Source organism: Pelobates fuscus, chromosome 1 (assembly GCF_036172605.1).
Source record: "Pelobates fuscus isolate aPelFus1 chromosome 1, aPelFus1.pri, whole genome shotgun sequence".
NCBI classification, from domain to species: domain Eukaryota; kingdom Metazoa; phylum Chordata; class Amphibia; order Anura; family Pelobatidae; genus Pelobates; species Pelobates fuscus.
The window spans coordinates 235,832,778-235,849,517 of NC_086317.1; the positions used below are offsets into that span (position 1 = coordinate 235,832,778).

At 43.6% G+C, this 16,740-nt stretch overlaps 1 protein-coding gene across 1 annotated transcript in view; it reads right to left on the reverse strand.

The window, feature by feature from the left end:
- The window catches only part of LOC134611909 (uncharacterized), a 271,435-nt gene that overhangs the window by 87,396 nt on the left and 167,299 nt on the right, over positions 1-16,740 (reverse strand). The window contains exon 9 of the mRNA XM_063456262.1: positions 12,432-12,489. Coding sequence (XP_063312332.1) covers positions 12,432-12,489 — 58 coding nt within the window. The remainder of the gene's footprint in view (positions 1-12,431; positions 12,490-16,740) is intronic.

Genomic DNA, 16,740 nt, shown 5'->3' on the forward strand with positions numbered 1-16,740 from the left:
TGTCAGGCCTACTTCAGCGTGTGCTCTGCAGACCTGTGCCAGCGTGCTTTGACAGTTGCCAATCATATCTGGTGTCTCTATAGCGTGCTTTTACAACCAAAATGTTGTTTCCACTGTAATAGAAGAGCAGTTGCCTGCCTGCCTGCCAGCTTCTGTGTGAGGTTCACATTGGATACTGTGCCTACTTGCCCAGTGCCACCACTCATATCTGTTTTAACAATTGGTTAAGCTTTACATTTAAAATAAATATTTTTTTTTCACTGTAATAGAAGAGCAGTTAGTTGTCTGCAAGCATCTGTGTTTCAGGCCTACTTCAGCGTGTGCTCTGCAGACCTGTGCCAGCGTGCTTTGACAGTTGCCACTCATATCTTGTGTCTCTATAGCGTGCTTTTACAACCAAAATTTTGTTTCCACTGTAATAGAAGAGCAGTTGCCTGCCTGCCAGCTTCTGTGTGAGGTTCACATTGGATACTGTGCCTACTTGCCCAGTGCCACCACTCATATCTGTTTTAACAATTGGTTAAGCTTTACATTTAAAATAAATATTTTTTTTCACTGTAATAGAAGAGCAGTTAGTTGTCTGCAAGCGTCTGTGTTTCAGGCCTACTTCAGCGTGTGCTCTGCAGACCTGTGCCAGCGTGCTTTGACAGTTGCCACTCATATCTTGTGTCTCTATAGCGTGCTTTTACAACCAAAATTTTGTTTCCACTGTAATAGAAGAGCAGTTGCCTGCCTGCCAGCTTCTGTGTGAGGTTCACATTGGATACTGTGCCTACTTGCCCAGTGCCACCACTCATATCTGTTTTAACAATTGGTTAAGCTTTACATTTAAAATAAATAATTTGTTTTCACTGTAATAGAAGAGCAGTTGCCTGTCTGCCAGCTTCTGTGTCAGGTTGGATGCCTTGCCCATTTGCACAGTCAGTGCCACCACTCATATCTGTTTTAACAATAGCTTAAGCTTTAGATTTTAAAGAAATCATTTTTTTTCACTGTAATAGAAGATCAGTTAGTTGTCTGCAAGCATCTGGGTGTCAGGCCTACTTCAGCGTGTGCTCTGTAGACCTGTTCCAGCGTGCTTTGACAGTTGCCTATCATATTTGGTGTCTCTATAGCGTGCTTTTAAAACCAAAATTAGTTTTTCACTGTTATAGATTGAATAGCAGTTACTTGTCTTCAAGCGGGTGTCTCAGGCCTACAGTGTGTGCTCTGCAGAACTGTTCCAGTGCACATTGCCAATCATATCTGGTGTCTCGATAGCGTGCTTTTAAAACCAAAATTTGTTTTTCACTGTTATAGATTGAATAGCAGTTACTTGTCTTCAAGCGGCTCTGTCAGTCCTTCCTTCAGCGTGTGCTCTGCAGAACTGTTCCAGTGCACATTGCCAATCATATCTGGTCTCACAGTAGCTTGCACGCATAGTACCACTAATCCCCCAAAAAATGACAGGAAGAGGCAGGCCACCCCGCAGGGGCCGTCGTGGTCGTGGTGCTGTGATTCCCTTTTGCCCTAGAATAATGCCCAGTTTTCAGAAGCCACGTACCCTGAACTTGAAAAGTTCTGAGGACTTAGTTGACTGGCTAACACAGGACACCCAATCTTGTACAGCCTCCGCTCGGAACCTTGACGCACCATCCTCCTCCAGCTTAGCTTCAGGCACCTCTCAAGATAGCACTCACCCGCCTGCCGCCACCACCAAAACTAGCACCACAGCCGCTTTACTTGGTATGTCAGAGGAGTTATTCACACACCCGTTTGAAGAAATGAGTGATGCGCAACCATTATTGCTAGAGGATGTAGATAACAGGGATATGTCTCAGGCAGGCAGCATTAAACACATGGAGGTACGGTGTGATGATGATGATGATGTTGTACCCGCTGCTGCTTCCTTTTCTGAGTTGTCAGATACAAGCGAAGCGGTTGATGATGACGATGCGTCCATGGATGTCACGTGGGTGCCCGCTCGGCAAGAAGAAGAACAGGGCGAAAGTTCAGATGGGGAGACAGAGAGGAGGAGGAGGAGACGAGTTGGAAGCAGGGGGGGGTCGTCGCAAGGAGCTAGTGGCACAGTCAGACAGCATGCATCGGCACCCGGGGTCAGCCCGACAGCACGCCAATCAACGCATGCTGTGTCCACCACCAGAATGCCGTCATTGCAGAGCTCAGCAGTGTGGCATTTTTTTTGTGTGTCTGCCTCTGACAACAGCGATGCCATTTGCAACCTGTGCCAAAGGAAACTGAGTCGTGGGAGGTCCAACACCCACCTAGGTACAACTGCTTTGCGTAGGCACATGATCTCACATCACAAACGCCTATGGGATCAACACATGAGTACAAGCAGCACGCCTACTCTAAGCCGCCATCCCCCTCCTGGTCCAGCATCTTCAGCCACGTCAACCACTGCTGTCCTTCTTGCCCCCTCTCAACCATCCGCCACTCCGTCTCCCGCCTTGAGCAGTTCCCGCTCATCTGCCCACAGTCATGTGTTTCTGTCAAGGACATGTTTGAGCGTAAGAAGCCAATGTCACCAAGTCACCCCCTTGCCCAGCGTCTGACAGCTGGCTTGTCCCAACTATTAGCCCGCCAGCTTTTACCATACAATCTGGTTGAGTCTGAGGCATTCAAAAAATTTGTAGCTATTGGGACACCGCAGTGGAAGGTACCCGGCCGGAATTTCTTTTCACAAAAGGCAATCCCCAACTTGTACTCGATTGTGCAAAAGGAAGTCATGGCATGTCTGGCACACAGTGTTGGGGCAAGGGTCCATCTGACCACTGATACCTGGTCTGCAAAGCATGGTCAGGGCAGGTATATCACCTACACTGCGCATTGGGTAAACCTGCTGACGGCTGACAAGCAAGGAATGCGTGGAGTTGGTGACACCGCCACGAATTGCAGGCAGTCCTGCTGCCACCTCCTCTACTCCTCCTACTCCATCCTCTTCCATAACCTCCTCGGCTGAGTCCTCTTGTGCCGCTGCTTCTTGCTCCACATCAACGGCACCCCCCCAGCTCCCCAGGTACTATTCCACATCCCGGATACGGCAGTGTCACGCCGTCTTGGGTTTGACTTGCTTGAAAGCAGAGAGTCACACCGGACAAGCACTCCTGTCCGCCCTGAACGCACAGGTGGAAAAGTGGCTGACTCCGCAGCAAGTGGATATCGGCAAAGTGGTGTGTGACAACGGAAAAAATTTGATAGCGGCATTGAAGTTGGGCAAGTTGACACATGTGACGTGCATGGCACATGTGTGTAATCTGATCGTACAACGCTTTGTGCATAAGTACACAGGCTTACAGGACGTCCTGAAGCAGGCCAGGAAGGTGTGTGGCCATTTCAGGCGTTCCTACACGGCCATGGCTCACTTTGCCGATATCCAGCGGCGAAACAACATGCCAGTGAGGCGCTTGATTTGCGACAGCCCTACACGTTGGAATTCAACACTCCTAATGTTCGACCGCCTGCTCCAACAAGAAAAAGCTGTTAATGAATATTTGTATGACCGGGGTGCTAGGACAGCCTCTGGGGAGCTGGGAATTTTTTTGCCACGTTACTGGACGCTCATGCGCAATGCCTGTAGGCTCATGCGTCCTTTTGAGGAGGTGACAAACCTAGTCAGTCGCAGTTGTGTGTGTGCGTGTGTATGGCTGTCTGCCTGTGTGTGTGTGTGTGACAGGGTGAAGATTTCTTGCACATGGGTGTGACAGGGTGAAGATTTCTTGCACAGGGCGCCCAAAGGCCTAAGGCTGGCCCTGCGCATGGGTCAGTGGCTCTGCACCAGACTTCCCTCCAATTGATCAAAGTTAAAGGATTTCAAGTGGACTGATTACAATTACAGGGCCTCTAAAGAGTCCTGTATTGTTTTTTGTCGTCACTACCTTCCCGCGTCGGGAGTGGGTCATTTGCGCCCCTGCTGCCTTCCTTGCATGTGGTAGCTGTTTGTCAGGGATTTGTCAATCCATATCTGCCAAGTGACCCTATGTAGGGGTAACAGTCCCTATTCTGCTCTGTGTCAGTGTGTATCATGGTCTCTGTGGACAGGGAACAGTCTCTATTCTGCTCTGTGTCAGTGTGTATCAGGGGTTTTGAGGACAGGTGTCAATCCATATCTGCCAAGTGACCCTATGTATATCTGCTGTCAGTACACAGGAAAAGTTTAAATATTTCTTGTTCTACGTTCTCTGCAACTCCACGCACCGACTCATCCAATACATGAAGATCTGGGGTTTCTCTGACTCTCCTCAGTAGTGTATCAAACAGAGTCTGCACTGTGGTAACACGGACATCTTCAGGACATAACTCAACTATTTGCAGATAGGCAGTCTGCAGCTTCTCTTTTTCACCTGTTCTCTTCTTTCTCTTATGCGTATTCTTGTCTATATGCAGGTGGTCTCTTGCCTTTCTTTTAACCAATTCGTTCCTTCCATATGGTTTCAAAAGATCTCTGGCATCATTACTTTCAACGCAAATAACGTTATCATAGTTAGTCTCCTCATTATTCACCGGGAAGAGAGTGTTTGCACTGACTACCCACAGCATGCTCTTGCCATTGCCTACTCCACCTTCAACGACAGGGTGCAAGTCCCAAGGAGAAGGATCATTCACTTTATTATCTGTCTTTATTTCACAAGTAGTGCCTGGAACATCCTCATGGGTCACAAGATGTAAATCTAGACTAATGTCAACCCCAGGGTCTGGAAAATCATCAATTTGAAATTTTTCGAATAATCCCAGTGGGCTGCCACATTCTTCCTCCTCTGATGGTATTAAAGTTTGCAGAGATTCACTATGGGGTGGTGTCAAGCATTTTGGAGAACAATTAAGCATCTCCATCCCAATACGTTTCAGATGTCCTATCAGCTCTTCCACCCTATGCGATACTATGGGCAGGCTACCCGTGACGTCATTACTCATGGCCCTATTTCACGCGGACACTCTGTGTCAGTGTGTATCATGGTGTCTGTGGACAGGGAACAGTCTCTATTCTGCTCTGTGTCAGGGTGTATCATGGTCTCTGTGGACGGTGAACAGTCTCTATTCTGCTCTGTGTCAGTGTGTATCATGGTCTCTGTGGACGGTGAACAGTCTCTATTCTGCTCTGTGTCAGTGTGTATCAGGGGTTTTGAGGACAGGTGTCAATCCATATCTGCCAAGTGACCCTATGTAGGGGGAACAGTCTCTATTCTGCTCTGTGTCAGTGTGTATCAGGGGTTTTGAGGACAGGTGTCAATCCATATCTGCCAAGTGACCCTATGTAGGGGGAACAGTCTCTATTCTGCTCTGTGTCAGTGTGTATCAGGGGTTTTGAGGACAGGTGTCAATCCATATCTGCCAAGTGACCCTATGTAGGGGGAACAGTCCCTATTCTGCTCTGTGTCAGTGTGTATCAGGGGTTTTGAGGACAGGTGTCAATCCAAATCTGCCAAGTGACCCTATGTAGGAGGAACAGTCCCTATTCTGCTCTGTGTCAGTGTGTATCAGGGGTTTTGAGGACAGGTGTCAATCCATATCTGCCAAGTGACCCTATGTAGGGGTAACAGTCCCTATTCTGCTCTGTGTCAGTGTGTATCATGGTCTCTGTGGACAGGGAACAGTCTCTATTCTGCTCTGTGTCAGTGTGTATCAGGGCTGGGCTTTGAGGACAGGTGTCAATGTTAGGTGATTTCTGCCCTTTATGGATTAAAAGCAGACTCTGCATCAACTGTGCAATTTTCCATGGGAGTTTTGCCATGGATCCCCCTCTGGCATGCCACAGTCCAGGTGTTAGTCCCCTTGAAACAACTTTTCCATCACTATTGTGGCCAGAAAGAGTCCCTGTTGTTTTTAAAATTCGCCTGCCCATTGAAGTCAATGGCGGTTCGCCGGTTCGCGAACATTTGTGGAAGTTCGCGTTCGCCGTTCGCGAACCGAAAATTCCGGGTTCGCGACAACACTAGTCATGACACCACAGTTCCGCCACTTCCACGATTTCATCATAAGTTGGCATAGGTATATAGACGATATCCTATTAATGTGGTCAGGATCCGTCACCCTATTCCAGGAGTTTGTCAAGTCACTTAATATCAATGACATAAATCTGAAATTAACATATGTCATTGACGAACATGAACTTGTGTTTCTAGACCTGAAAATCTTGTTACAGCTGGATGGCACAATACAAACATAACTGTTCAGAAAGGAGACCTCAACGAACAGCTTGCTGCACTGGGAGAGCCATCACCCCTTTAAACTTAAGGCATCTATTCCCTACGGCCAGTACCTGCGAGCGAGACGAAACTGCACAGTAGATGAAACATTCTACAATGAATGCAGGATACTAAGGTCTCGCTTTAAAGAACTTGGGTATCCAAATAGAGTATTGAAACACGCTTTCCATCAAGTTTGCTCAATGGAAAGGAGATCCACACTTATACACAACAGACCAAAACAAGAACAAAAGTCCCCACGTTGCATTGCCACATTCGACCAAGGGTGGTCTCCTATGTCCAAGATCCTGAAAACCCACTGGCCAATACTCCTACACAATCCCGTGCTCTCCAAGGTACTTCCGGAATACCCCCCACTCACAGCTCGCAGGCCTAGTAACCTTCAAGATCAACTCGTCCACAGTCATCTGGCATCCACCCCCCCCCCCCCACCAGCTAGGAACTGGCTAACTGAGACCAAGGGTACCTATAGATGCAGACATTGCAAGGCCTGCCAGTATATCCTTCCTTCCAAATCCGTTATATCCACACAAACTCAGGTCTCTGTTGATACTAATACCTTCGTCAACTGCAGTATCACAAAGATAATCTATCTTATTACCTGCAGTTGCAGGGTACAGTACATTGGAAAAACTTTCCAACAGTTTAAACGGAGAATCCTGCAACATGTGGCTTCAGTGAGGAACAAGATCACACCTACACCAGTGGCGAGACACATCCAAAATTTTCATGAGGGCAACCCTGAGAATCTAAGATTTCAAGCCATTGAGCAACTACTCCCAAACCAGAGGAAAGGGGACTTCAATAAGGTCCTGCTACGTAAAGAATCGCAATGGATCTTCTCGTTCAAGACCCTATCTCCTTTAGGCCTGAATGAGGAGTTCAATTACACCCCATTTATCCATTAAAGACTATCCTTACCCAATCATTGCCCATGCTCCACTATGAGCCATCTCAGGTGTTGAGCCCCACAGACTGATGTTTTGCACACTTCAACCTTGTAAGCCCTACTGTTACCCAGAGGCATGGACTGCATTGACTACTTAAGCAGCCATGCCTGCCCCATAAGACTTATTATCCTGCAAGCTATGAACCGACATTGGGCTACAGACTGTCTATTCCAACTTTTAAAGTGGAATGATGCCATTTTGGGATATATATATCCATCTATCTCACGATATACACCATGCTAGTAGTATGCCTTATCCCTCTCTCGGCTTCTACAATTACATGGTCCACTCCCCGTCCTTATTGTATGACATATGTGGAACATATCTGGGCATCTTTATGCCACGATCTATTTATGTCTTCTCGTCTAGTTCTACCAACATTTGAATAATAATAATAATAATAATTTTTCGAGTAAGAACTTTCCAACAACTAAAATTGTTTTTCCCCTATCATGGGCACCTTAACCGGGTGACATCGTTAGCACCCCCACACTTCACTTTATTATCTACAAAGTGAGCATCTCATCCTGATTATCACTAGAAGGCGTTAATTAACTATCCCGAGTCCGGGCAACGCCTTATCACTCCATTACGAGCCCTCCCGGCCACCGTAACCAAACTCCTCCCCCTTAGATTCCCTGGAACCAATCAGGGCTCTTTGTGGGCTATTTCAAACCTATCAACCTGGGAAGTCTTTTCCCCTGACGAGCCTGGTTTACACAGGCGAAACGCGCGTCGGGCAAGACATTGGAGAGATCTTATCCAACCTTACCGACTGACATCTACTTTGGGTGTCATTATCACCCGCCCCACTATACCAACAGTTGGGCTTTTTGTTATTATAACACTTACCTTTAGATACTAAGATCGGGGAAAACATTACCCGACCTTCTACACGCTAGCATTTACTCACAGTACCTCGTTGCCGACCGAGGCACGTTACAGGTTACTGCAAGCATTTGAGGGGTACTTTTCAAACCTCTAATCATTCTACTATTTAGACTTCCTACGAGGTATTTCACTTAGGATATACTCTACTCTTATCCTCCCTACACTCTTCTTTACTATACCTGGTACCCTAGAAGGCACCATTCCTTTCTTTTATTACCGGAGGGGACTTTTTACACCGTACCGCAAGACTAGGAGCGTTTCTGGCTCTCTATTGTATCACCTGCCACCGTTTAGTTATATACTATACCTCAGCCCTAACTCTATTCTTCCTGCTGGAAGGTTACGGGCCCTGTATACGGTAAAACCTGCATGGTGATCATTCCGTGTACCAATGGATACACGTACTCCTGCAGAGTGATCCCCGTCATTGTGGTAGAAATTGTTCAATAGCTCCAGTGTATATATGTATCCAGCCCCTCTGTAATCTTATATACTATACCTCAGCCCTAACTCTATTCTTCCTGCTGGAAGGTTACGGGCCCTGTATACGGTAAAACCTGCATGTTGATCATTCCGTGTACCAATGGATACACGTACTCCTGCAGAGTGATCCCCGTCATTGTGGTAGAAATTGTTCAATAGCTCCAGTGTATATATGTATCCAGCCCCTCTGTAATCTTATTGTATTTCAAGGTTTTTCTTTGCCCACGCAATAGAGGGTTAACTATTGAATTCTATCCAACCTAGTGGGGCACTTTAAATCATTGTATCCTCTGTAATTACAGGCTAATCACTGTGTTAACCGCTCAGCTCAGACTCTCCTCTCTCTCGGCAAGAATCATATTGTTCCGAGAAGTACCGTGGTGTCTATCTGTAGCTATGGAACTTTGACAAATATTCATTTATTTATTCTATTATCATTATTATCATTGTTTTCAGTGATCCTGGGTCACTACTGCAAGACCCTGCAGCTAGCGATTCCCTGCAATTACAGTTACACTCCATTAAGGTGCTCGCCCTGCTCAGAGTTATACTTATACGCCTATCTCACTCGGCAAGAGTTATATTGTACCGAGGGGATTCAAGTTGTTACCTGAAGCCAGACACCATTAGTGAACGTGTTGCCTAGATACAGTCTATCAAACTCTCTCTCTCTCGGCAAGAATTTTTTGTACCGAGGTGCCAATTTCGAGTGGGCCGATACCCCCTTTTTATAGTGGTCCCGGCTATAGGTGCTCGTTCCGCCCAGATACAGACTATTACATTTTTTCCTACTCGACAAGAGTTACATGGTACCGAGGAGTTTGAAGCTGTTATCTTGAACCAGGCATCATTATTGAGTGCTCTACTTAGATACAGTCGATCTACCCTCTCTCTCTCGGCAAGAATTTATTGTACCGAGGAGCTAATTTTGAGTGGTCATACACCTCTCTCTGTAGTGGCCCTCACCATTACTGGAGTACCCTAGCTAGCGGTTTCCTTATTTTAGGGAACTACTATTTTTTACTACCCAGGTGCTTTTGCATCGGATATCTCCCTCTCTCCCCCCCTTCCCCTTTTTGTACATAGTTCAGTTTTTGTTGTTTTGTATTTAATAAAGTTTATCATTTTTTTCTATTGCTGTTTTGATATTTGTGTATGGATGCATACACGTGTGGACAGACTCTGTTCTCTTCTCTTTTCCTCATTACCTAGGGTTAACCCCTGTTCTGTCCTCTAGGACCCACGTTTCTCTGGCCATTTTTCTCCTATACTTATAGGCAAAATTATTATGTTTCTTTGTTACTGAACACACCACACTCTGCTAAAGAAGAATTTACTTTGTCAAACAGTAAACACACTGTAGCGGAGCTCTCTGTACCCCGGCTCGGTTCCTCTGCCAAGGACCGCTTCCTAGCTGGAACAGGGGAAAAGCTCAGCTCTTCTGTCTCAGTCACCGTTGGGTCTGTCTGGAGCCTCTCCGTTCTGGAACAGGATAGGGGACCTCCTCGATTCCCTCCCAAGGACTGGATGACACAGTCCTGGGAGCAGTGGTGTATCCTGGTTTTGTGCTGCCCTAGGCTCCCTCGCGCGCCGCACAGTGAGGCTGGGAGGCGGAGCCGGAATATGACGTCATATTCCGGCTCCCAGCCTCACTCTGCGGCGCGCAAGGGAGCTGAGCAGACAGCTCAGAGGAAGTGCTCCCTCGCCAGCTGCCCAAGAGCGCCGCCCGACCGCCCAGCAGCAGCCCGGCATGTCTGTTAGCCGCAAGGCTAACAAGACATTTGCCTTGGGCATTTGGGGGGCGGCTTTTTTTGCCGCCCCCTAGAAAATGCCGCCCAAGGCAAATGCCTTGTTTGCCTCGCGGCTAATACGCCCCTGCCTGGGAGCTCTAGACCTTACAAGGACTTTCCCCGCCGAATCCTCCGCGAGCTGGAACTAGGTGCTGAGCAGTGGTTATAGCCCTTCTGTGACGAAGTGCCCTTTGCCACTTGTGCCTGGAGGGGACTACTGGCTAGCCTCCTGCCTTCCGACTAGGGCCCCTGTGCTGACAGCTGTATTTTCCCCTGCAGAAATGTTTATTTGTGTATTTCTGCATATTTCTGACTTTCAGTATGTGAGTAGTGCTACCCCAGATAGCTGCCATGGAGCCTATTCGTGTAACAAAAGACTATGGAAAAGACTTTTGCTCCATGGCAATTGAATTGTATGTATGTGATCTGAGCACCATTCAATAATAATGTGCACTCAGATCTAAGCTATCTGGGGATATGATGCATGTATATGTTTTATGTAGTAATTGTAACATTGTGTAATTTTATGTCTTTTTGTAACCATGTGGTTAATGGAGTCTTGCCTCTGTCCTGGGAGATAATTTGATTACTTCCCAATTATCTCCAGGATAGAGAGGAGGGATTGTGATGTCACTGTTGGAGTGTTTTGTTTGTATTGTCTGTGATTGGTTGTACTGTGTCCCACCCTGTGGGATGTCCCCTTGCATGGGGACTTGCATAAAAGCCAGTGTGTGGTCATTAAAATCAGATCATCTTGAACCTTTCTTGAAGCCTTGGCTCATGTTTGGGGGAAGGGATACCTACACTCTGGGGATTGCTATAATCACTTACTCCCCAGAGTAAGCTCTTGCAATAGCTTGATTTGTTCCTGCTACGCTCTCTGGATTTAGGAGAGGTTCACCCACTGGGAGCTAGATCCTGGTCGTGGATCCAGGGTGGGTGGAGACGGCAAGACCCCGGCGCAGCTGTTTCGCTGGAAGTGGGGTCTGCAGTGCTGATGGTGTCGGTTGGAGTGCTTGGAGTCCTCAGCGAGCACTAAGAGCATCGATTGGCGGAGGTACTCAGTCGGAGTGCCAGCGTTCCGTCACACCTTCCTCTTTTTTAATGAGCCAAACTGAGCCTTTTTTGCTTTTGCCATCAATTTTTGGGATCTCCTGCGGCTGCAATACGAGGTGCTCTGCCTGGCTTTCAGGTAGCGTTTGTTACACTTAGTCTCAGGCACCTTCCCTCCAAAAAGTGGTTTAAAACCGCAAACCAAGTTGTCCGGGAACGGCACGGTCACCTCATGCTGAAATTAGTTCCATAGCGGTTGCAGCTAAGTACTGCTGAGGACTATTCATGGGCTTGGTTCATGGAAACGGCTGCCAGAGAGCTAGCGTTCAGTTCCATTAGCATGAAGGGAAAGTGCCGAACCACGGGCACCCCTGGAAAGCTGCTAATGGCGGCTGGACAGGTTAACTCTCAAAACGGTTTACCAGACCTGGACCAAAATTGGTGGGAGTCCATGGTAAATATGTGTGGGAAGGAGCTTTTTTCACAAACATCTCAACTGTATATACCGTAGTTGTTTCAACTGCCCCTGGTAGTACTGTTTATCTAGCTCGATATACCCTAGAGTAGGGATCATACCATTTCAGGCTTTACCAGTAGAGGCATCTTTTAGGCTCCATAATATGTGAGTGCACATTTTTACATTGTTTTCTGCTACTATTTGGTCTGGCACACTACACTATAATATTTAGATTTTTTTCTCCACATATTTATGGGAAAATCTCCCTGAGGACTACACGCAGCTCCTACACCACACCATATCCTAGTGCGAGGATCATTCAGCCCAAGCGTTCAAGTTGGAGGTGAACCTAAGCTCCAGAAAAGTGTGAGTGGACTATTTTTTTCATTATTTTAATGTATTGTAGTTTACGTAATACACTTCTAGTGTATTGTTGTTACATATATATTCAAGGGCAACCTGGGTGCTACGCCAACCCTTCTGCTTTCCTCATTATATAAAATGCATAAATAAAAGTTTGCAGTACAGAACAGTGAAGAATTGTAACATGGGGCATGCTTAACCAAATAAAAATTTGATTTTACAAAATCCAAACACTTACAGCATTTGGTAGACCTTCAAAGAGAGGTGCACTATGGATACCACTGCATACATAATTTCTGAAAGATAATGAAAAACATTTGTTTCAGACATGTGACTCTAAATAAAAGAATTAGCAAAATTTTCTGGAATCCGTTTATAAGCATCTTAGCGAAATCATCACATTACATGTATGTTAGATATGCCTACTGTAAGTTTCTTGCACAAATCTTGCAATCTACAAAAAAGATTGTTAAAATATGCAAGCTAAAGGGAAATTAATGCATACAACTGTATATTATTAGTATAAACATTTGTGTTTTCAGTTAAATATAGATTTACTAGATCCACAAAGTTTGCAGTGTGGCCATTTAATAATTTGTATAGTACACTAATTGCAACATTTTCATTTTCTCGATCTATAGATTTTTTCAAAATATTAAGATATAAAACATATATCATATATAAAAATGCATCAATAGATCAAAAGATTAAAATATTTTGTAAAATATTAAATCATTTTAAAAGTATATCCAAAATATTAAATCATTGGAAAGCTTAACCAAAAATATTAGAGGCCATAGAAAGAAATGTGTCCATGGATTTTGTAACCTAGGTTTATCTACAGATTTATTTACAGATTGCACTGATTCACAACAGATTGCAAGCCTGTTTATAACCCATTTTATATACTGAAGATGTTAAGATATAACATATTTGCATTATCAGTTTGATATCTCCTTCTGTGTTGTGTATTTATGTACATAATAGAAAGACAATGTATGTAGTTTTGGCTATGAAATCCTATTATGCTTATAGTATGCGTATATGACATATGAAAATCTAAGTATGAGTGGTGTCTGGCATGTACATTAGATGTTGGGTATACTTAAAGAGACACTCTAAGCACCAAACGCATTTAGCTTGATTAAGTGATTTTGCTGTAAAGATCATGGCGATGCATTCTCACTGCTCAAATAATTTAGTTTAAGCCCGAGCTACACCTCCCCTAGAAGAGACTCACACAGTCTCTACAAACTTAATGGAAAAGAGTCTAACTTGTGTAGCTTGCACAGTGTGTTTAATTTAGAAGTCCTTATCTCCTGCTTACTTCCCTGCTGAGGATAACTTCTAAAGTAAACACACTGTGCTGTAAGAACTGATTGAAACGAAAAATATATTTTCATGTTGGCTGTGGGAGTTACAACCAGAGTAGATGTGGCTAAGGCTGCATGAATAGAAACAAAAGTGATTTGAAATAAACTAAAAAAAAACAATAGCACATATAATTTTTAATTTTCAATAAGTTAAGGGGAGCTTTACAGTATATTGATTGGCATAAACTCTTTAGCGATAAAAACACTGAGGATAAATGGAATATCTTCCAACATATATTAGAAAGGTACATTTCTCAGTATGTACCATTGGGTAATAAATATAAAAGTAACACATTGAAACCAATGTGACTTAGTGGGAAAGTGAATCAAGAAATAAAAAATAGGAGAAGGGCATTCAAAGCCTTTGAATCAGACAAATCAGAGGCATCCTATATAACAAAGCCAATAATGTGTGCAAAAAGGCAATATTAGATTCACTAAATTTCTAAATGAAAAAATGATAGCCAATGAGAGCAAAACCAACCCAAAAGCATTTTTAAGTACATAAATTCTAAAAAACAAACAAAAAATAAAAGTGTAAATACATTAAAAACCGGGATGGAAGTTTTCGTTAATGAAGACCAGGAAAGGGCAGAAATAAAAAAAAAATAACTATTTCTCCTCTGTATATATTATGCAGAGAAATTGTAAGTGGCTAACTCAAGACAAGGTGCTGCAGCAACTAAAGAAAGTTAACATTAACAAAACTACAGGGCCTGACAGTATTCATCCACGAGTACTTAAGGATCTAAGTGGGGAAATAAGTGAACCTCTTGTTCTAATCTTTCAATATTCTTTTCTTTCAGGAAGTGTTTTGGAGGAATGGAAGAAGGCTGTGGTTCCTATATTCAAAAAGGGTTGAAAGTCCTTGCCTGGAAATTATAGACCTGTGAGCTTAACTTCTATAGCTGGGAAATTATTTGAAAGGTTATTAAGGGTAATATTCAAGAATTACTTGAGAAGAACATGTTATCTGCATGGTTTTATGAAGCACAGGCTATGTCAAACTAACTTGATTGCATTCTACGAAGAAGTAAGTAGAAGTATAGATAAGGGTGTGGCAGTGGATGTGATCTATTTGGATTTTGCCAAGGCGTTTGATACAGTTCCACACAATAGATTAGTGTTCAAACTCAAAGAAATTGGTTTAGATGAAAATTCTTGTTCTTGGGTAGAACATTGACTTAAAAATAGAGTACAGAGAGTTGTCATTAATGGTACATTTGCAAGCTGGACAGAGGTGGCAAGTGGTATCCCTCAGGGTTCTGTTTTGGGACCCCTTCTAGTTAACATGTTTATAAATGATCTTGAAAAAAGCATTGACAGTCATGTTTCAGTGTTTTGCAGACTACACAAAACTTTGTAAAGTAATACAATGTGAGCAAGATATTACTTTGCTGCAGAGGGATTTAGATAGACTGGCGTACTGGGCACTCAAATGGCAGATTAAATTTAATGTAGAAAAATGCAAAGTTATGCACTTCGGTGTCAAGAATGCACAAGCAACATATACCCTTAATGGAAGCGAACTAGAAATAACCACACACGAGAAGGACTTGGGAATTGTTATAGACAACAAACTATGCAACAATGTGCAATGTCAATCAGCAGTGTCTAAGGCCAGTAAGGCATTGTCATGCATGAAAAAGGGCATTAATTATGGGGATGAGAATACCATTTTGCCTCATTATAAATCGCTGGTAAGACCACATCTTGCATATGCTGTGCAACTTTGGGCAAAATTGGAAGTGCTTCAAAATGGTTGTTTTGGGGTTTTTTTTGCATTGTTTTGGATCAACAGCAAAAAACGAATATGAGGAAGGCTGAACTTGATTGACACAAGTCTCTTTTCAGCCTATGTAACTATGTTATTTAAGTACTAAATGTAAGAAAATTGAACTGTAAAACTGCAGGGGCATGATCTATACACTAAAGCTACTTAATTTGTGCTTAGATTATCCCTTCAATGTATACCTCTTGTATTTATGTTATGTTGTGAGAAACCAGAAAATTGACTGACCAATAAAATAATAAGAAAACATAAAGCTAATCACACTTAACCTACAATTTAATCATTACAGACATCTAAAAGCAGCACATCTATGTCTAAAGATAATGGTTTTCATTAAATAGAAGAATAATGGTTTTCATGTTCACTAGTACTTTGGCATGTAATTACTGGGAGATTGAACAAAGTATCTTCATGTTAAAACATATGTTCATCTGAAATGAAGTACAATGGGCGTTATTAAAGAATCAACAGTGAGAAATTATTTGTTTTGAAGTCTGTAGCAATACATATTCTAAACTTCAATATTACATGTTTTGTCATATTTTATGCAATACTGCCATAGAGTATTTTGCTACCCAACTCGCGGTAGAAGTATTACAAAAAATACAAAGTACAACCTTGAAATCTGTATAATGTTGCACAAAAGATATTTGGTTAATACTTATATACGATACCGCCTTGATGACATTGCATGAGGCAGGGAGGTGAGCAGGAGTCTCGGTGATGGAAAAAGGCAAGTAAAACTTCAATCTAATACATTTTTATTGCACACAGGAGCATATCGTCCAAATAAAGGTGCCAGTGGGAAGGTGGTAAAGAGGGCAAACCAGTGAGGCGAATGCCTCAGGGGCGGGTCAGTAATGGGATTGGATGGATTTACCCAAATTACTGGCAGGTCAGCCAGGCATGAACGCATGACAGGCTGCCTATCTATCATCCCACCTATCAGCCCACTGAGGGCAGAACCTGCAGGGAGACAGTTCGCTGGTGTTCCCAAAAGCGGGACATCTGGAAACCAAGTAGCTATGGCAGGAACCTAAAATTTGGACTATCCTGCCAATATCGGGATGATTGTGAGACCTGTAGATGGGGCCTGTATAGAACTAGACAGGGGCAGTATAGTGTTAGAAATACAGGTTTGTATTCATAATGCTATGGTGATTCTTTAACAAAACAAAATATACTTTTTTAACCTACAGCATTTTTGTCTTCTACTTGAATGTCAGCATAGGTTCTCTTAGGTATTGCTAGACCGCAGGACTTAGGACAAAAACAAGTATGAGCCCTAACTGAGTATGTCCATGCTGATAATTACATTTCCATAGTGGAAGAAAATTGATTAATCTAGAGTGGTGTGGATCACAAGGGAACATTTGTTTAGA